Raw genomic sequence first — 21,367 nt, forward strand, 5'->3', positions numbered from 1 at the left:
TGATATTTTCTTGGCCTATCGAGACCGAACTCTTCCTTCTTTTTGGGTTCCCTCTCCCTGTCTTTTGTTGAGGGGAGATGCCCAGGTCGCCAACTCGAATCTCTCAGTCTAGCATTTTCCTCCATGTTGATGTACTTTTCAGCTCTTTCCTGTACATCACTTAAGGAGGTGGGGTGTCTTTTAGATATGGACTGTGAGAAGGGACCTTCTCTAAGCCCATTGACTAACCCCATTATGACTGTCTCAGTGGGCAGGTCTTGGATTTCTAGACATGCTTTGTTGAACCTTTCCATATAGGCTCGTAAGGATTCTCCGACCTCCTGTTTTATTCCCAGGAGGCTCGGCGCATGTTTTACTTTGTCTTTCTGGATGGAGAACCTCATCAAGAACTTCCTTGAGAGGTCTTCAAAACTGGTGACTGACCTCGGGGGGAGGCTGTCGAACCACTTCATCGCTGCTTTCGATAAGGTGGTCGGGAAAGCTTTGCAGCACATTGCGTCAGAAGCATCAGCCAGATACATCCGACTTTTAAAGTTGCTCAAATGATGCTTCGGATCTGTGGTTTCGTCATAGAGGTCCATATCGGGGCTTTTAAAGTTTCTTGGAACCTTTGCCCTCATTATGTCCTCACTAAAAGGATCCTCCCCTCCTGGGGCGACTCTTCTCTATCATCACGGGAGTTCTGACCTTTGAGGGAGGATTCTAACTTTAAGAGTTTTTTCTCTAACTCTTTTCGTCGATCCATCTCCTCTCTTAGGTATTTTTCTATCTCCCATTGTCGCTCTCGTTCCAGTTCTAGCTGTTCCAAGCGACTTTGGTGGACATGGACTAATCCCATAAGTTCAGTTGCGTGGGACTGTCCGTCCTTCTCCGATTCACGCCCTTCTGAGGAATTCACCTTCGGGGTTTTGACTCCGGAGGTACCCTCTCTGTGTTGATCGTTGGCTTCTTGGTGGAGGGTTAAGGCCACGTCATTATTTCCGGTGTCAAGATTCTCTTGTTCGGAATCTGTCTCCACATGACCCTCCTTAAGGGATCTGTCCGCCATCACTGGTTAATCTCTCGAGTCCCCGGCAACGGCGCCAATGTTACGATGGGTAACCGGAGATTATTGGGCTGGACTCGCTGGGTTGGCCCAATCGTCTGTGGAGGGAAGCCTTCGGGCGGATTCGCGTCTTCAGGGCCTCCTTCCGACTTGTGAATACGAGTGAATGGGGGTGGTACCTGCAAGGACACTCCGATGCCTAAGTCAGCAAGGGCGTAAGCAGGTCTAGAGAGTATTGGGACTTAGAGATACCTGAGGGGTGTCAGTGTATTTATAGTGGTGTGCCAATAACTACCGCTGAAGTAGTTCCACCTTTTAAGGTGATAACCGTCCCTTTATCTTAGGGAGGTTGAGATATGGTCCCTGGAAGTGGTTAGAGAGATTCTAGGGGCAGTTACTTTATTCAAACGTATGTTTATCTGCCAGCTAACTCTCGTCCCCGACTTCTTCATGGTGAATCGCGGTAAGAACCGACTTCCCAGGGGGAAGGTCGGTGCTGGGTGAGGCTCAACCCTTCAGATTGGGCCCTTTATTTGTACCTGGGCCTTATCGTTGGGCCAGGGTATGAACAGTTATAAAATTTAATGTTTTGGGATATTATGTTTGATCAATTATTCTCCATATACTTATTTTACCATACAAGTCTATAGATGTCATTTTTCACTAAATCACCCTTATGCACCCACATTTCCCGCGCCTCTTAATTTAACAGATTTCAATCAACGCGCACACGTCTTCTTCTTCTTGTTGCACGTTCTTCTTCTTCTTTTTTCTTCTTTTTCGGTTATCGCTGTCACCAACACTACTTCCTCCTCCTCTCCCTCCTTTTTTTTTATTCGAATTTATTCTCGTTCTTCCTTTTCCTCCTTCTTCTCCTATCTCGTTTCTGAAGATAATGAATAATTCAAGTTTAAATTGTCAATTGAACCAAAACGAAATTGATTATTGTTTTGAATCCAATCAAGTAGCTAACGTGTGGTTCGATTCAAGTTAATTTTTTCATTAGTAGTTTATAATTCTATAATTGAATAATGTTTCATCGTTGATTTTGAATTGAATGTAATATAAAAGTTTTGCATTAAAGAAAATATTTTCCTCTATTTGCAGCAAATTTGGGTGTAACACGAAGATATTTGGGTGTATTCTTTAAAAATTTTTGGTGTATGTGTGCTGATATAAATTTTGCATAATTCAAAACTGTTCTTCTCACTCCTCCTCATCTTCTGTTACTTCTTCTTCTTTTTCATCATCATCATCATCATATTCTTTTTTTTTCTTATTCATATTTTTTTCCTTATTTTATCTTCTCAAGTTTCTTCTTGTTTGACTCTTTTAACAAGAATAAAAACAAAAAAATCAAACAAAGAAGAAGAAAAAAATACATAATGGTACAAAATTACTTGGAAGATGATGAACTTGCATTCATTCAATTAAAAGAAAGAAAGAACTAAGGAAAGGAAGAAGAAGAAAAAAATGCAGCACTAGAGGAAATATTTTTCTGTATTTGCAACAAATTTGGGTGTATTGTTTAATAATTTTCGATGTATGTATGTTGATAAGTTTTGCATAACTCAAAATTTTTCCTCTTTCTCCTCCTCATCTTCTGCTGCTTCTTTTTCTTTTTTTCATCGTCATCACCATCTTCTTCTTCTTTTTTTCTTATTCATCTTTTTCTTTTTATTTTACCTTTTTAAGTTTTTTCTTATTTTACTCTCTCACCAACACCACCACCTCCCCCTCCTCTTTTTTCTCCTTCTTTTTTTTTATTGAAATTTCTTCTCCTCCTTCCTTTTCCTCTTTCTCCTTCCATCATCAGTTATCTCGTTGTTGAAGATAATGAATAATTCAAGTTCAGATTGTCAATTGAACCAGAACGAAATTGATTATTTTGAATCCAATCAAGTGGCTGAGGTGTGGTTCGATTCTAGTTAATGTTTTCGTTAGTAGTTTATGATTATGTAGGTGAATAATGTTGTTTTTGTTTGTGAAAATTGTTATTCATCGTTGATGGTTTGAATTGAATATAATGTAAAAGTTCTGCATTAAAGAAAATATTTTTCTATATTTGCAGCAAATTTGGGTGTAACACGAAGATATTTGCGTGTATTCTTTAAGAATTTTCGGTGTACGTGTGTTGATAAGTTTTGCATAATTCAAATTTTTTCCTCTTCCTCCTCCTCATCTTCTGTTACTTCTTTTTCTTTTTTTCATCGTTATCACCATCTTCTTCTTCTTTTTTTCTTATTCATCTTTTTCTTTTTCTTTTACCTTTTTAAGTTTCTTCTTATTTTACTCTCTCACAACCACTACCACCTCCTCCTCTTCTTTCTCCTTCTTTTTTTAATTGAAATTTCTTCTCTTCCTTCCTTTTCCTCTTTCTCCTTCCATCATCAGTTATCTCGTTATTGAAGATAATGAATAATTCAAGTTCAAATTGTCAATTGAACCAGAACAAAATTGATTATTTTGAATCCAATCAAGTAGCTGAGGTGTGGTTCGATTCTAGTTAATGTTTTCGTCAGTAGTTTATGATTTTGTAGGTGAATAATGTTGTTTTTATTTGTGAAAATTGTTGTTCATCGTTGATAATTTGAATTGACTATAATGTAAAAGTTCTGCATTAAAGAAAATATTTTTCTGTATTTGCAGCAAATTTGGGTGTAATACGAAAATATTTGGGTGTATTTTTTAAGAATTTTCGGTATATATGTGCTGATAAGTTCTGCATAATTCAAAACTCCTCTTCTCCTCCCTCCTCATTTTTTGCTGCTTCTTCTTTTTTTATCATCATCATCTTCATCTTTTTTTTTCTTGTTTTATCTTCTCAAGTTTTTTGTTTTACTCTCTTAACAAGAATTAAAAAAATCAAACAAAGAAGAAGAAACACATAATGGTACAAAATTACTTGAAAGAGGATGAACTTACATTTGTTCGAATAAAAGAAAAAATAAATAAAGAAAAGAAGAAGAAGAAAAAAATGCAGCACTAGAGAAAATATTTTTCTGGATTTGCAGCAAATTTGGGTGTAACACGAAGATATTTGGGTGTATTATTTAAGAATTTTCGCTATATGTGTGCTAATAATTTCTATATAATTCAAAACTCTTCCTCTTCCTCCTCCTCATCTTCTGTTACTTCTTCTTCTTCATCTTCTTATTTTATATTCTCATAATTCTTCTTGCAAGGAAAAAAATCAAACAAAAAAGAAAAAAATTCATAATGTTACAAAATCAATAGAAAGAGAAGGAGGAAAAAAATGCAGCAACAACAATAGTAAAAAAAATGATGATGAAGATGAAATACGCGAAGAAAAAGGAGGAGAAACGCAAAGAAGAAGGAGAAGAAGAAGGAAGAGGAGGAGGAGGAGGAACGCGAAGTGCGCTATGGAAACCGTTGAGTAGCGCGCGTGTTAACATGCTCACATGGGAGAGCGTCTTTTTTGTTGGATTTGGCCCAACTTTTATAACTTGTAAACCAAAATAACTTGTATGTGTAGAACTTCTGACGTTTGATTACGTAATTTTCTTGCTTAATCTTTTTATTTTTAATATGTTGTTCATACAAAAATGTGATTTGGTTAATTTAATTTTTAATGTGTTCAAAATAATTTAATTAAAAATAATTAGTTAATTTTGTGTCTACTCTAATCTCTTATGATGTTATATATGTAATGTAATTGGCTAATTATTACTTAGTTATGAATTTATGATGAGACTTGAATTTGTCAATTTAATTATAAAAAACTTGAATTTGTTGAATACGGAGATTGTTAATTATCAATTTGTTCGCTAATTTTGAATTTGGAATTTAATTATAGAAGACTTGAATTTGTTGAATAGGGAGCTTGTTAATTACCAATTTGTTTGCTAATTTTGAATTTGGAAAGAAAATGTTTGAAGATTGGCATTTAGTTATTTAGTTTTACTTTGTGGTTATGGTATTATGATTCTGCTAATAAAAATAAAGGGAGTGCTAGGTAAACAATAAATTTTTTGAACAATATAAACAACCACTAATAAAATAAAAACATACTACACTTTCAAATTATCCACCTAAATCTTAATATTAAAATAACCATCCGTACACTTAGTGAAATGAACATTCGATATATTTTTTGTTCACATTATTTAGTATTTTCATTGTCTATCTATACTTTTCCTAAAAATAATAGAGATGTATCTTATTTTCAATTTCAATTTTGAGGGTCTGAAATTACTATAGTTAGAATTGATGGTTAATTGTCTAATTGATTATTAATGGTTAATAGACTCCATTGTTACAATATGATTGTTAATTTCGTAGTTAGAGTTGATTTCTAATTGCCTAATTGATTGTCAATGTGATAATGTGATTAAAATTAAATATTAAATTCGGTTAGAATTGATTGTTAATTGTCTAATTGATTAATTGTTAATTGTTAATAGACTCTGTTGTTGCTGCAGTGTGATTATTAATTGCCTAATTGGAATTTATTGCAAATTACCTAATTAATTGTCACTATTATTGTGTCAAATTAAGATTTTATTGTAGTATTGACTAATTTTATATTTATTTTTGTATTAGTTATTTTAGAAATTGAGATTTGTTTGTTGTTAAAGTGTTGGTGAAGATATATACTTCAAAATTTAATTTTAAGTTTTTGACTATTTATATTTTTACCTAAGCAGGACCGGGTCAGCCGGTTCAATTGGTGACCTACCGATTCAACCGATGACCAATAATCCGATAGTTTAGTAATCTGACCGATTCGATTACCAGTTCGGTTGTGACAACTATGCTTTCAATTTTTTCTGGAAGTTAACAAACAAATTTGACTAGTATTATGTCTTTAGTAATTTCCGCCAACCCACCACCTTTAACGGTTGCGGCGACTTTGCAGGTTCTCTCTCCTCTCCACCGTCCACTGCTCTGTGTTTGACTGTCAAGGTTATTGTCGCCTGCTGTAGGAGGTGTCTTCTCCATTGCGCAACCCTCCGAGGTTCACCATCACTCAAAACTTTCATAGACGTGATTTAACCCATGGTTCTAAAAATCGTACCGAATCGATTGATCAAACCAGTTTGACTGGGAACCAAATGGCTTTGCGGTTCAGTCCATTCTAAAAAACCGTGAGAAATTGGACGGTTGGATCGAACCAGAACCCGACCGATTTTTACAAAATGGGTCAGACACGGTGAAAACCTAATTGCTTTGTTTCTTCTCCCCCAGCCCCTGTCTCCCTTTCTTTCTTTCATTGAGAAACAAATTGAGCCCAAAAAAACCCTAGCCATCACCACCGGCGCAAGCAGTGGCACATCTCCGCCGTCCGTCGCACTAAAAGCCGCCGTCCGTCCGTCCACCTAGCTTCTGTCGTGCTCCAAGTCTCCAACTCCTGTTCGCTTTCACCGATCGCAGCTTCTTCCTCGAGGTCAGCTCGGCGTCCGTCGTCTTTGTCTGCTCAGCCGCGCTACCGCCACCCAAGCCATTGAATCCCTTCTTCTTCCCGGATTGAAGTTCTTCCCCCTTGCTTCTCGTTCGATCTGGCAGAGTGCTCGCTTTCCACCCCCAATCCGTTCTGATAACTGCATCACAGAGCACTAGTTGCGGAACTCTGCCGTCGCTGCGCCGAGGAGGAAGACCTTGAACTTCCGCCGCCGCCGCCGCCGTCGTCTTCTGAACGATATGTCTGTTCGGTCTCCGCCCTTGGAAGCTGGCTTGTGAGTCTTCAGTGGTGAAGTGAAGAAGAAGGAATAACAGTGGTCGTCGTCTGGTCTTTGTCTAATCGCCGTTGTCTGGCCACCGTCGCGCTCAACTTCTCTCCGTCATTGTCTGCCCAGACTACTAAGTTCGAAGGTCAGTGCTCCCTGCTAGGGCTTGTTCTTCGTTTTTTTTTAATGCTCTGTTCCGAAGTGAGAACGAAGGTTTAGGATTCTACTAGTGCTACTCAGATTTTTTTTTGAATGTTTATGTTCTTGTTTCTTTGTTCTTCGGTTTGGGATTCTGCTACTGCTAGTGCCAGATTGAGTTGTTGAATGATTACCTCTGCTCTCTGCCGCTGTGCTATGCTGTACTCTGTTTTGTTGCTTTTTCTTGTGCTGTGTTGACAAAAATTGTGCTGAATTGATAATATTTGTTAATCTTTGGAAAAGTTTGTTAAAATTATGCTGAAATTTTGTTAAAATTATGATCAGTTGTATGTTGAAAATATTGCTAATCTTTGTTAAAATTAGGCTAAAACATGGGCTTTTATTTGTTCAATATAAAAGTATGAGCTTTTATTTGGATGATTGAGTCTTCTTTGCTGCATTGAACTGAATTTATTTATTGAATTTTGCTAAGCTGTATCTTGTTTTGAATTGATTAAAATGAATGATGGAATTTTTATTGTTGTTGAGTTTTTGTTGTTGAATCTTGTTTGGATTAAAAAAAAAAGGAACTAAAAGAGAAAAAGAAAGTTAGTACATAAAGAACTAATTAGTGTTTATTGAAGGTCTTGTGATAATTGATTATTGAATGTCTTTTGATTATTGATTATGATTGGTGATGTGCTGCTGGTTTTGCTGTGTTGTGTTTTAGTGTTTTGTGATTTAATTGTGCTTAGATTGTGATGATCTTGATGATTTATCGATTTTAGTTATGGATGACGGTATTAATCAAGAAGCATTTGCCGATTATAATACATCTGTGTTTACTCAACCTAAATCCGTTATTTCTGTTTAAGCCTTGAAATGTATGACGAACCTACTTTTTTTTACAGTCTGATTTTTATTTATTTATTTTTTGAAAAATGATTTTTTTTAAAATATATATAGCTGTTGCTGTTGCGTTGATTCATAACAGTCTGATTAATTTTTCATGAATTCTTTGTTCCATGGGAAAAGGAAGATTAAGTTAAGGTAATTGGACGTATTGTATGTGCCATAAATCATAATTTCTTAATACATTTTAGGCTGATGTAGAAGAAATTGTGCTTAGAATAGAAGAAGAAAATATGAACTTATAACTGATTGAATATGAATCTAAATTCAATGAATTTTCAGTTTTTCACTTAAGTAGTTGTTATGTTTATCATTTAAATTCAATGAATTGTTGATTTATATTTCATTTAGGTCATTGAATTGTTCTAAAAAATTTTGTTTCGTCCTTGAGCCATTGTGCTTATTTTCATGGGATTAGAATTTTTTAGTCTTATTATTTCTTGATTACATCTATAGGTCCTAATGGAGTAATGGTTATGTTTGGTGGCTGGAAAGTTTGTCTCTGCTTTGTATGTTGCAGCAGTGAAAGCTAATTCAGTTGAAAAGGTGCAGTCTGAGATTTTTCAGTTTGTTGAGGTAGTTAAGAACAATACTGTAGTTTATTTATGATTTATTTATTATTTTATTATAAAACGGTTTTTCCGGTTGAATCATGGTTGGACTGGTTGAACCAGTGAACCACTAGAGCGGTTTGATGACCGGTCCGGTTTTCAGAACCTTGTTTTAACTTTTTCTCGGTTCCGCTTTTATGGATACTTGATTCTCGTTACATTTTTTTTAAGTACTGATTTTACCGTTTTTGGATTGTTGCTTCAGTCAGTGATTGAAAATATGATCCGCTCACAGCTTCTGCATCAAAATTTTGAACAATAAGCCATTTATCCCTACAATCTTTCAGCCCCAATTTGGAAACCCTAGCAAAAAGCTTCAACAAGACACCTTCCTTCCCAGCCATGTCCAAGGCACCACAAGAGGGAGACTCTGCTCTCAAATCCTCACCTGAACCTAGCAATCATGAGGAACTTAAAGATGGAGAGCGAAAAGTGATCGTGGAGAGTGGAGAGAAGGAGGAAGTAATGAACGAGATATCAGATAATTCTGATTCTGATTCAGATGATGAGGCTCAGCAGAACCTCCAGCTCCAATCCCTAGAAGCTGGGCTTACTGCTAATCCCTACAACTATGATTCTCACTCGCAGTATATAAAGCTTCTGAGGAAAATGGGTGACGTTGAGAAATTGAGAGCAGCAAGGGAAGCTATGAGTGAACTCTTTCCGTTGAGCCCTGCAATGTGGCAAGAATGGATCAAAGATGAACTCTCTCTCAACACTGATTCGCAGGATTCTTCCTCTGTGATTGTGAAGCTTTACGAGCGTGCCGTGTTCGATTATATGTCTGTGTCTCTTTGGTGTGACTACATCAATTTCGTGCAAGAGTTTGACCCAATTGTACGGCAATGTTCGCCAGCCGGTATTTCCAAGGCAAGGGATCTTTTTGAGGGAGCACTTACCGCGGCCGGTTTGCATGTTGCTGAAGGTAGCAAAATATGGGAAGCATATAGGCAATATGAGCAGGCTATATTCCTAACGATTGATGAAACTGATACACAGGCGAAAGAGAAACAAGTTCAACGCATTCGAGGTTTATTTCATCGGCAATTATCTGTTCCTCTTGCTGATATGAGTTCAACATTTACAGACTATAAGACTTGGGAGGAGGAACAAGGAAGTGTTCAGGATCCTAATATTGTATCCGCATACCAAAAGGCCTTGGAGATGTATAATGCTCGTGGTCATTTTGAAGAACATGTTACTAGATTGGATTCACCTGATTCAGAAAGACTACAACACTACTTGAGCTATTTGAAATTTGAGGAAACTTCTGGAACACCTGCGAGAGTTCAAGTTCTGTATGAACGAGCCATCACGGACTTTCCTATATCACCTGATCTCTGGCTTGGCTACACTCGATACATGGACAAGACTTTGAAGGTTGGTAGTGTTGTCAGCAACATTTATTTCAGGGCCACTAAGAACTGTCCTTGGGTTGGGGAACTTTGGGTAAGATATCTGCTTTGTATGGAGCGCAGTCATGCTTCTGAGAAAGAGTTGGCCGAAGTCTTTGAGAAGTCCTTGCGATGCACCTTTTCAACTCTTGATGAGTATCTTGATTTGTTTCTCACTCGGATAGATGGCTTAAGGCGAAGAATGGCATCCACTGGTGAAGAGGATCAGCTGGAATACACAAAAATAAGGGAGGTCTTCCAGCAGGCATCAGATTACCTGTCGCCACAGTTGAAGAATACAGAGGGTTTGCTGCACTTGCATGCTTATTGGGCCCGTTTAGAGGCAAAACTTGGAAAAGACATAACTGTGGCACGTGGAGTTTGGGAGAATTTTCTTAAGATATGTGGATCAATGTTGGAGGCATGGAAAAGTTATATAGCAATGGAAGTTGAATTAGGTCACATAAACGAGGCGAGGTCCATATACAGGAGATGCTACAGTAAAAGGTTTTCTGGAACTGGTTCAGAGGATATATGCGACTCGTGGTTGCGCTTCGAGAGGGAGTTTGGCAAGCTCGAAGATTTTGATCATGCTTTACAAAAGGTTACTCCTCGTCTGGAACAGCTACGATTATTTAGAATGCAGCAGGAATCCAACTCAATAGAGGAAAATGAGAATAGTCGTAGGAAAAATGCTCACGACAAGAGAAAGCTTGGGTCTGACATTAGCAAAGAACAGACTCCTGCCAAGCGACCAAGAGGTGTTGATAGAGTGGCAGAGAAAACACATGTGGAAAATAAACATCATGGGCAGAATTCTTCTCAGGAGACAAAACTGGAAGATGTCAATTCAAGGAATAACAAATCTGATGACAACCTTCCCCCAAAAGAAAGCAAGACATACTCTGACCAGTGCACTGCTTTTATTTCAAATCTTCATGTTAAAGCAAACTATGAACATGTCCGTAATTTCTTCAGTGATGTCGGTGGAGTTGTTGCCATTCGTATCTTGAATGACAATTTCACTGGAAAATCAAGGGGACTGGCATATGTGGACTTCTTGGATGATGAGCACCTTGCTGCAGGTTTAGCTAAGAACAAGCAGAAGTTACTCGGGAAGAGGTTAAGTATTCTTCGATCTGATCCAAAGCGTGGGAAAATGAAGTCTTCTGCTCCAAAATCCTTAAAAGAACATGCAGATGCTCCGGATCATTCCAGTCGAAAAGGTTCCATGTCCAAAGAAACCGGTGATACTTCCAAGGTATCAGATGTAAAGGATGAGGGGATCTCTTCTAGAAAGCCAAGGAAGAATACTTTTGCTATGCCTAGAAATGTCAAACTGCATGGTGTCGCTGCAAATAGATCAAAAACAGAAGAAGACGATGAAAAGCCAAAATCCAATGATGAATTCAGAAAAATGTTTATCCATTAAGGGTAATCCTGAATGTGGTGCCAATACTTTGTAACTCTGAGGATAGCAGTTATCTCTGAGATGTATTTGGGTAGAAAGTATGCAAGTTACCTGTCTTGTATGTCACTTTGTTCTTTTGCGTAGTAGTAAAAGAGTACCAATTACTTATAGGCATCCTATCCTATCCTATAACTACACTTGAAATTGATCTTCATTTTCAAGGCGTTCCTGGTGTACGTTCTTTTGATTTTGAAATTTGAAGTTTAAATATATATAAGCCTATCAAACATTCAAACCATCTCTTAGATAATCAAATTTCAATTTTGTTCATATCATAACCCTCTTTTTTTCTCTATCTCCTCTCATGTCTTTCTTTTCCTATCTCTCTATATATCTCTCTGCATCACTTTTTTTTTTTTTTTTTTTTTTTATCTATATATAACCTGTGGAGGCAGGTCTCTTCAACCCACTGACCAGGCTTCAGGCGAGGACAAGAAGGGTGTCGCGGTACTGTTGTACGAGGCTGCCAAGAAGATCGATGGCGATGATGATGGGTTTCAATAGCAAGCTGGCGGTGACGTGTATTGGTTGTTTGGCAGTGATGGCAGTAGGAAGGGTTCCTGTTATAGTGTTATGTGTCCATTGTGGATCAAATTCCCATCTGAGGAAGCTACCTTCAGCAATGATGAAGCTTTCATGATTGGAAACAGTCTATTAGTGCTGGCGATCTACACTGAGGTGCTTTGGTTATTTACTTATTTTTTCAGTAAAATCATTTGTTTACTTCATGTTTGGGGTTCATGACCGAAGATTTTATAATGCTTATGGATGGTAGCAAGCTAAACAAGCTTCACTGTATTTTCCTGGAAAAGAATCCTGGTATGACTTTAGAATCGAAAATGCATGCAAGGGAGGTGCGACTCACAAGTTAGGTGTTACGGAAGAGAGCATTCATGTCTTCATGAGAGCTGGTATGTGATTTCCTGCTGATTTTTTGCAATTATACCTAATATGCTTTAACAAAATGCAGGACAACGGGAGATAGCTGATAATATAATATGATATTTGATATTATATGTATATATGTACATTGATTTATACAATACTATTTACAAAAATATTTTCATTAAATTTGTGCTGTTAAAATTGATTCTCAAATCTCAAGGTAAAATAATATCGTAATGGATATATGGCTAAAAATATCATAAAATTTGTGCCACAATATCTAATGTTAGATTAAGTAATGATAGTTGGCTAATAATCTAACCTTTTTTTTTGAACAATTTCTTGGGGTCATCAGAGTTTATGATATCCACAGAGATGATTAAATTCGCCTTCACATCCATTTGGCTCAACACTCGTTTTGCCTCAGAAATCGGCTTGTGATGCTCCTGTGCTACATGCTTTCCCTACTTTACTAGAACCACTAGAGGTGTCTTCAGTTTTTTTCTCTGTTCTCGTCCTTGTTAGCTATACAAAAATATAGATATTATTGAATACAATACGATACGATGTACGTATAATATATAAATATAATCACAAAAAAGTTGCTTACAAATTTAAGAAATTTAAGGTATTATCTAATATAAATATGTATATGAGATTTGTATGCAAATAAAAATTAAAATATTTGTGCATTCTAGTTTAGGAAGCTGTTCACGTGTTCCGTTGTACGAACACGGAACATTTTGTTCCTCAATTTTAAACCTTAAAGATATAATTTAAAAAATGTAGTTAGATTTGTGTTGGAGTTTACTAAAAGTAGCCTATAAGTTAGCTGAACTGGTATAAATTAGGTCATCTAGTTAGTTTATTTTTTATTTCAGTCTCTCTTTAACATTTGTTTTTATTTAGTTTATTACTTTATTATATATTTTTATGTTGTTATTATTTTTAATAGGTGTAAATTAAATTATAAAACTATTTTATTTTACTCATTTTTACTATTTATCTTTTTAATATAAAATTATATTTTTACTTATTTACTTTCTTCTTTTATAATTGCATGCTTCTCACTTTTTTTTATAACTCATTTTTTTCTTCTCATATTATAATGTTAGTTTCTTTTTTTTTCCTTTTTAATTTGATACATACTTGCGGCGCAGATATAAACATATATAAATACTATTATTTGTCAGTTATATTTCACCTTTTCTTTTCATTTGTTTCTTTCAACCATTTAATTTACATGTTTACACAAATATGTATGTGTATATAGATATAAAATTATACTAAAATTATTGATAGTCTCATAACTACTCTTTTGAACTGAAAATGCATAGTTTCTTAATTCTTGATGAATTGAACAAAAAAAATTAGTTAAGGTTTTTAATACTTGCATTGCAGATGATGATTTCTTTGTTTGACTATAGTATTTAAATATGTCATAAACATGTTACTTTATACATAACTTCATAATCCATAATCAAAACCCTCAATTCACAACTAAGCCAACAAGTTATAACTGAAATGGTATAGTCTTTCTATACTTATCTAAGAAATTGCGAGTTCGAGTCTCTCTATCTTCAATAATAAATAAAATTGCCGGCAGGACAAAATTGAGACGATTTTGAAACGTTAGGGATTTAAATAAGATAAAAACGTTGGGGACAAAAATGATACATAAAAATAAATTTTAATTTTATCTTTTAATAATATCAACTTTTTATTGTACATAGTATTCAATTATTTTTTAATCACATCTAAGTAAATTATACTTAATCACATTACTTTCATTCTAAATAAATAATGTAATGTTATTAGAATGAAAGTGTAAAATTAAAAAAAAAAATTATATGTAATGTGATTAAGTAGTAATGAAAGTAAAATTACATTATTTTGAGTGAAAGTATAAAATTTATTTATTTATAAAAAAATTATATTACTTTAAGGGTAAAATTATAAAAATATTAATTTAGTTAGAATGAAAGTGTAAAATTATAAAAAAAAATATAAGTAATTAAGTAATGAAAGTAAAATTACATTATTTAGAATGAAAATGTAAAAGTTATTTATTTATAAAAAATTACATTACTTTAAGTGTAAAATTATAAAAAAAATTAATTTATTTAGAATGAAAGTGTAAAATTATTAAAAAAATTATAAGTAATGTGATTAAGTAATAAAAGTAAAATTACATTATTTAGAATGAAAGTGTAAAATTTATTTATTTATAAAAAAATTACATTACTTTAAGAATAAAATTATAAAAAAATTAATTTATTTAGAATGAAAGTAATATGATTAACTGTAATTTACTTAGATGTGATTAAAAAATAATTGAATGCAGTAAAAAATTGATATTACTAAAGGATAAAATTAAAATTTATTTTTATGTATAATTTTTGTCCCCAACGTTTTTGTCCTATTTAAGTCCCTAACGTTTCAAAATCGTCTCAATTTTGTCCCGCCGTCAATTCTGTTAACGGATCCCTAACGGTAGGACAACACATTGAGTCAATTTTAAAATATTAGGGACTTAAATAGAATGATTAAAACGTTAGGGACAACTTTAAGACTTACTCCAAATGTTGGGAACAAAAACGATACTTTACTCAAAAAAAAAAAAAAAACAAAACTTCATAATCCATAATCGAAATTTTACATAATAAATATAAAACTCATCCCTATATTTCTCTTTATATTTTTGTTGCTTCTTTTTACTCCATGCATATTTAATTTAATGAGCAATGCTAGGGAACCAAAAGGGTATTAGCCAAAAATCAGCCAAATACTTTTGGGTGAATCCAAAATATCTACGAGTTAATATATATAGATGTTTCTTTTGCTAAGTATAAAAATGTTTCTTTTTCATACTAAATGGATGTTCTTTTATATATTTTTCGAATTTTTTTGTATTGCAAATATAAATGTCTATATTTCTTTAAGAATTTCATATTTTTTTTAAATTTTATAGATTTTTAATTATTTTTTGCTAAAATATAATTGGATGTTTCTTTTGGTAAGTATTAGGATGTTTTTTTTTTATATTAAATGAATGTTTTTTTTTTTATAATTCATGACATTCACATCAACAAACAGGATCATCAATGAAGAGTTAAGAAGTGTGAACCTCCTATCAAATCCTAAATATTTTGATCCGGTTCGCATATCATCACAATTGGGAAAGTCAGCGAAATACAAATTTGCCACCCCACATGTCCTGTCCAAGGCATGCAGTCCATACCCTTATAAAGATAACACAACAACCGAAGGCATTGGTGTTTATCAAGGGGAAAGATTCTGTGAAATCCTTGAAGAAATTACCAGAGAGCAGCCTCTAAATGTCTGCTGAACTGGAGATGCAACGGCACTGATGATTTCTGCTGTAAGTTAGGTCCCTTTTTATCTGATAAGGCAATCAAAATAAGATGGAGAGTTTCAAGATGTTAAACTTTATATGCGCTTGTTGAGGGCGTCGCGGAGAGTATGGAAATCGCCGGCGTTTTCAGCAGCATTGTTGAAAGAGAGAGGTTTGTGTGTGATTGTTAGAGGTTGGTAGATTAATATGAGAGAGAAGAGGAAGGTTTTTATAGGTTTTAATTAGGTTTACTTAATCAATTTTAAATTTTTTAAATTTTGAATTTAAAAAATTTAAAATTAATAATTAATATAAATTAATGTGGTTTTGTTTAATTTTTGGCTGGTAACTTTTTGGTTCTATATATTTTTTCTTAATTTAAAAAATGATTATTTTTCTTTTATTTAATTTTTTATTTTCAATATTCATAATTTCTCAGTTATAAGATTCGTAACAGTTAAATACTTAGATTTATATATTAAATGATTTTATTGATTTCTCATCCTATAATAGATTGAAGACTATGAGATAAAAAAAAATTAAAAATTAAAGCAAAAATAATGTATAGTAACAAATCTTGGATTTTTTAAAGTAGAAATGTTGGCTTAGAATTTGTTTCACTTGACTTTATTTATATTGAAAAAATATGTTTTGTTAGTTTTAAAATTAAAACTCCTCTTTATATAAACAATATTCCTGTGATCAATGATGATTATATTAAGTTGTAAAAAATGTAAGGCTCTTTCTTTATATTTACCACACACACCTATAAAAATCCATAATTTATCACGTATAACTTTGTTTGAATGGCATAATTTCTTTATACTCAAGTCTCAATTTTATCTTTGATAACAAAAAAACTTTGCTAAAAAAAACAAATAATAGTATAATAAATATAAATTTATAAATACTTGAAGAGTTATAATAAATATAAACTAATTGATGAGTTATTAAAATTTAAAATTAATAATTAATTGATATAAAATAAAATTACTAAAAAAGATATTTATTATGAAAACAAAAAATAAAATTAAATTTTATATAATTATTTAGTTATAAATGGATTAATCGGTTCAACTTGTAATCTATTAGTTAAACGAATAATCTGGTAGTATGACCGATTTGATTATCGATTTGATTTTGATAACTATGCTCCTAACATTTAAATTATCCTAATATTATATTGATACTACAACCCAAGTAGTGGTGCACATGGGTCAGGCTGGACATGGTTCAATTAGATTTGGATCTCTAATATCTCACTGAATTTATTTTAACCCGACCTTAAATTGATCCAAAATAAATCAAATTAAATTGGATTGATCGGATATAAAATTAGAAGGTACAAATTTATAAATTTTATATAATATATTCATACAAATTTAACTTTTAAAATTAAATTTAATAAAAGTTACATCATATTTATACCAAAATAAATTATTTTAAAGTTAAAATAATATTATATGACATAAAAAGTGTAACATTCTACCATATAGAATTTTACGTTTAAGTTCGTAAATTAAAGGTAGTGAAGTATTGGGGCCTCTAAAAATAAAATTGCATACATAGGCATATATGAAAAGAAATTTAACTAAGATCCTTAAAGAAAAAATTAAACAAAACAATCAGAACTTGCATCGCACACGAATTGTAAGAAAGCGAAACATAAAAAGAAAGTGAACGCAGCTTTAGTTGTGTGACGACTAAACTAGTAGTTAACTCTGTTTTAAACAAATGACCAAATATATGTACACAAAATGACAGCATTAAAAAATTTAAAAATGTCATTTTTAGTAATTTAAATTTAATTATGTATTGAAAAAAAATAAAATTTATTAGTATGTGATGGTGGAAAAATTATTGAAATTCATGAATCATGTTTAGCGACAATTGTGTTAGCAAATTATGTTTAGTGAATTTTGTGTACAATTTAAAAAATTCACTATCCTATCATTATTTATGTGTTAAAAAATACTATTAAATTTACAAATAAACAGTAATAAGATATAACGTAATTTGTGTATTTTTGTAAAATAATTATCCTACCATAATTTACGTATTAAAATATAGTATAAAATTCTTAGTAAATCATGGTAGAGTAACAAGATTTAGGAATAATAATATTATTATCTATATATAAATTATAAAAGAGAAGGTATATATAATGAATTTTGATTTACGATAATTTGATAATTATAATTTTTTTAATATTAAAATAGCCAAATATATTTTTTTGGACACAAATCGAATAAAAAAAAAATCTAATATCATTAGATACTAAATTTAAATCTTCATATAAGTACCACAGTAATGAACTATTTTTTTTTTGTAAAAACTAAAGTTAAAAATATGTGGATTGAAATCAATTCAAAGTCTATAGATTAGATTCAGTGAAGTCACTAAAAAAATAAATATTTTTTCCTTGTCATTAAATCTATTAGACGTACATTTTTTGTTCGAATTTTGTGTTTTTAGAAAATTAGATGTCGAATAAATATTTTAAAAGATTTAAATGAGGATGTTATTAAAGTTGTATTTTTAAGTTTTTCAAAAGACAAATTAAAAGTAAAAGAGTTGATTTTAAAAAAAAAGTAGCAAGAAGAGTTCAATATTTTTAATTGTAATGTTAATATTTGAAAATTAAATTTTATTTTGATATATATTATTTGCTTATTTTATATAATATTATTTTTACTAAGATAACTGCTGAATATGTTTATAATTTTTTACTAAAAAATTGAATGATTTGTTAATAAATATAAAAACTAAATATGCTAGGATATGTTACTAATGGTGTGTATTTTAAGAATGGCATAAAGATTTAATTCTCAATGGAACAAATAGTGGCTCACGCCCCATTGCTAGCCAAGCCAGGAATTTAGAAACTCAACCATTGACAAATGGGTCATTTTAGTTTTGCTTCAAAAGATAAAATTGTCTTTAAGTTCTTCACTACAAGACAAATACATAATAGAAACCGATAGTACAAAAGAACATGATGTTCCATGCTAGTAGAACCGAACATGCGATAATTTTCCGCTAGTTTAATATCATCTATTCCTGACTTTTGTCTTGTCCAGCACCATCTATTTTTGAGTTTTGACTTTTGTCTTGTCAAATTTTGTCCAGTACTAGCAATATTTTTTGTTTGTCTTAGTTTGAGTTGCCCCAGAAGGATTGGAAGAACTTTTCCCTTCTTTGAGAATGAGATTCTTCTTTTCTCATCGCCACTCTGATAAAATTTCCAACATATCCAAGTCCACTTTTCCATACATATCATCTAGGATAATAAGGGTGTTTTTTCCTTTCTTCAATTTCTCTCTTACTACATTGTACAGGTATTCACAAATGTGAAATACAAATTCAACACAATAAAAGATGTTTTTCTTAGTTAAAAAAAAAAAGATATATCAACTCCAACAATGCCTTCAAGGCCTATTTAGGGCCCAACCTTTTCTCTTAGGGCAAAGGCATCAGAAACAAAGACTTGGGCCGTTGGGCGAGAAAACGAACAATATTAATTTAAAACATTATTATTAAGAACAATAATATTCTGGATATCCATATTTGTATATTTGTGCCAAATTCCTATTTCAATATTTTGTACAAAACTGCTAATGAGTAATAGATCAAATGGCATAAATTCCCCATACTCAATTCTTCATACTCAATTAAGAGGTTGCGGGTTCGAATTTTATATCTTTGATAAAAAAAAAATATTTTGTACAGAACTAGCTAAAGAGTGGGTTACTCAATTACAATGTCTACGTATACAACTACTTATATCATTTTTCTTCTGATATAGTATAGTGGAGAATAGGATCCCGACTAAATTTTGAAATTAACAAAAATATACTACATTAGTCTCTAATAATGTAATGAATTGCGGGATAAAAAAAATTGAGAGACTATAGTCGTCTTTCCCATACCAGCTAGGCCGTGAACACCAACCATTGTAGCACTCGACTCTTCCAAGGCTTTCTTGGCATCTTCCATGTTTTGTTTTCTTGAATCAAGCTCTTCATATTCAACAGAAGGAAGGCATAACCCATTGAACAAGGTGGGCCCTGCCAGCGAGATATACTATCATGTTTCTCATTTTGCAATTCTGTAACCCTCTCTTTGATATCTTCTGCTGTTTTGCTGCGATGATATCTTATGTCTAGATTTTGAAATGGAAAAGCAAGTGCATAGCCTGCATTATTATCATGTTCTTCTTTGAATTTTTTTATATTCAGCAACAATTCCATCCACACGAGCCAACCATTCTACAACATTATCATATATTGCTCTTCCATACCGTCCTTCATCTTCTTCGGCTTTATCAGACACCCCATCTCTGTCATTCTTGAGAGCCTCTACAGACTACAGCTTTGCTTACATCGTCGAATCTTTGATACATAATATGATACTATTTAATAAATATTAATTATTAGTTCATACATTGCTTAATTAGTTTGTTTTAAGCAGAAAATCCAATGCATCGTATATATAACGACGTCACCTTATCAACACAACTAACTCATAAATTAAGGATGACCAGTGCAGGGAGAAAAGCCATGGAAGGAGACGACTGAAGTCTCAACGACCCCGCCGCACACCACTCATGGAACTGTTCATAACGATAATCTGGAAAATTCGAGATCTCCTTTCCCTTAAGATTGTCGCGCGGAAAGATGATATATATTGTTGATAGGACAGATAAAGAAATGGAAGAGAACAAATTTTCGAACAAACAAGATTTAAAATTGCAGGATTCAAGTCTTTGGTTCTTAGATGATAGGATAGAAGAAATAAGAAGGGGACAATACGAATCTTAGATGCTTACTACAACTTATTCTAGCCCAATAGCAGCAAATCGCAGAGAACTCTAGCCAGGGCTTCATGAGCTTTAGCATTAATCTGGATGAGCATTGCTGTGTCAGTGGAGATTTCAATTTTACTTTCTTCTCGTGATACTAGGGGATATTAGGAGATTCTATGGTGCTGAAGGGTTGAAATTTCCTTATATACTGAATATATGTGTCGGTCTTGACTCTTGAGGTGCGTCCGCATGGAGGAGTGAGTGGTTAGAGTGACTGTATACATGTCAGAATCTCACAGACGACGCAGAAGGAGGGTCCAAAGATTTCAGTGTTTGTTTATTGTTAACTCTGCAATTGAGAATTAATGATGCCTTTAATATCGGGTAGTAAGTAAATATTAATTTTTTTTATTCGTTTTTTTAAGTATGTAATACTTGGAACGGACAATGGGGTGTTCGGTCTGGATTGAGGTAACTGCGGCCAAGAACAGGCAAGTAATGGATGCTGAGGCGGAAAAAAAAAAGTTACAAAGATTGGGCTGATAAGCACGGATGGTTTGAAATAAACAAAGAAAAGGGTATCTTCAAAGACTTTGAACAAATCTTGCATTGAGAAATCCTTATCAGTAGCGTGAATCAAAGTCGTCGAAGAAGATGGATTAGAACTGCTTGTGTTCTCCAACAAAGAAAAGGAATCAGCGGCGGAGTTTTTTCGCTTGCTACCTTGGTGCGTCGCTATCGTCCATATACGGATTTCAATGTTGGCTGAGAAGAGACAATGGACCGAAGGATTAAGTGTGTGTTTGGATTTCAGTTTGCAAACATCAGTTGGTATAAAATTGATTTTACAAAATTGATTTTGATGAAAAGTAAATTTGGATTAACGTGATTAATGTTTGACAATATTTATATCAAAATTGATTATAGTAAAATAAATATTGTTTGGATTATACTACTCAAAATCATTTTTAGATGAAAAATTATTAAAAGAGACATTAATTTAAATTATTTTTTTTATATACATGCAAAAACAGAACCTAAAAAAAAATATAAAAAGTATTTATT

General features: G+C 32.9%; 1 protein-coding gene, 1 long non-coding RNA gene and 1 pseudogene across 6 annotated transcripts; 2 read left to right on the forward strand and 1 right to left on the reverse strand.

Moving 5' to 3' along the window:
* The first annotated feature begins 5,847 nt into the window (after positions 1-5,847).
* On the forward strand, positions 5,848-11,497 carry EMB140 (EMBRYO DEFECTIVE 140). Of its 5 annotated transcripts, none has more exons than XM_016327485.3 (3): positions 5,848-6,877; positions 8,239-8,358; positions 8,599-11,497. In XM_016327485.3, exon 3 carries the CDS (start codon positions 8,736-8,738, stop codon positions 11,217-11,219), a length of 2,484 nt encoding a protein of 827 aa, XP_016182971.1. In that variant the 5' UTR covers positions 5,848-6,877; positions 8,239-8,358; positions 8,599-8,735; the 3' UTR covers positions 11,220-11,497. The 5 variants fall into 5 exon arrangements, with proteins under 5 accessions (XP_016182971.1, XP_088360937.1, XP_088360938.1 ...); XM_088504811.1 differs by having other exon boundaries at positions 6,226-6,877; positions 8,239-8,328; XM_088504812.1 differs by having other exon boundaries at positions 6,230-6,877; positions 8,681-11,497.
* Positions 11,498-11,654: 157 nt separating this feature from the next.
* On the forward strand, positions 11,655-12,707 carry LOC110268703 (uncharacterized). The gene is made up of 3 exons (XR_015905154.1): positions 11,655-11,936; positions 12,034-12,169; positions 12,499-12,707. It is a non-coding gene; the product is annotated as an uncharacterized LOC110268703 (long non-coding RNA).
* A 6,658-nt stretch (positions 12,708-19,365) lies between these two features.
* On the reverse strand, positions 19,366-19,900 carry LOC148573029 (putative disease resistance protein At1g51480; annotated as a pseudogene).
* Between the last annotated feature and the right edge of the window lie 1,467 nt (positions 19,901-21,367).

This window comes from Arachis ipaensis, chromosome B2 (genome assembly GCF_059453495.1).
Source record: "Arachis ipaensis isolate K30076 ecotype BB chromosome B2, ASM5945349v1, whole genome shotgun sequence".
Lineage (NCBI taxonomy): Eukaryota > Viridiplantae > Streptophyta > Magnoliopsida > Fabales > Fabaceae > Arachis > Arachis ipaensis.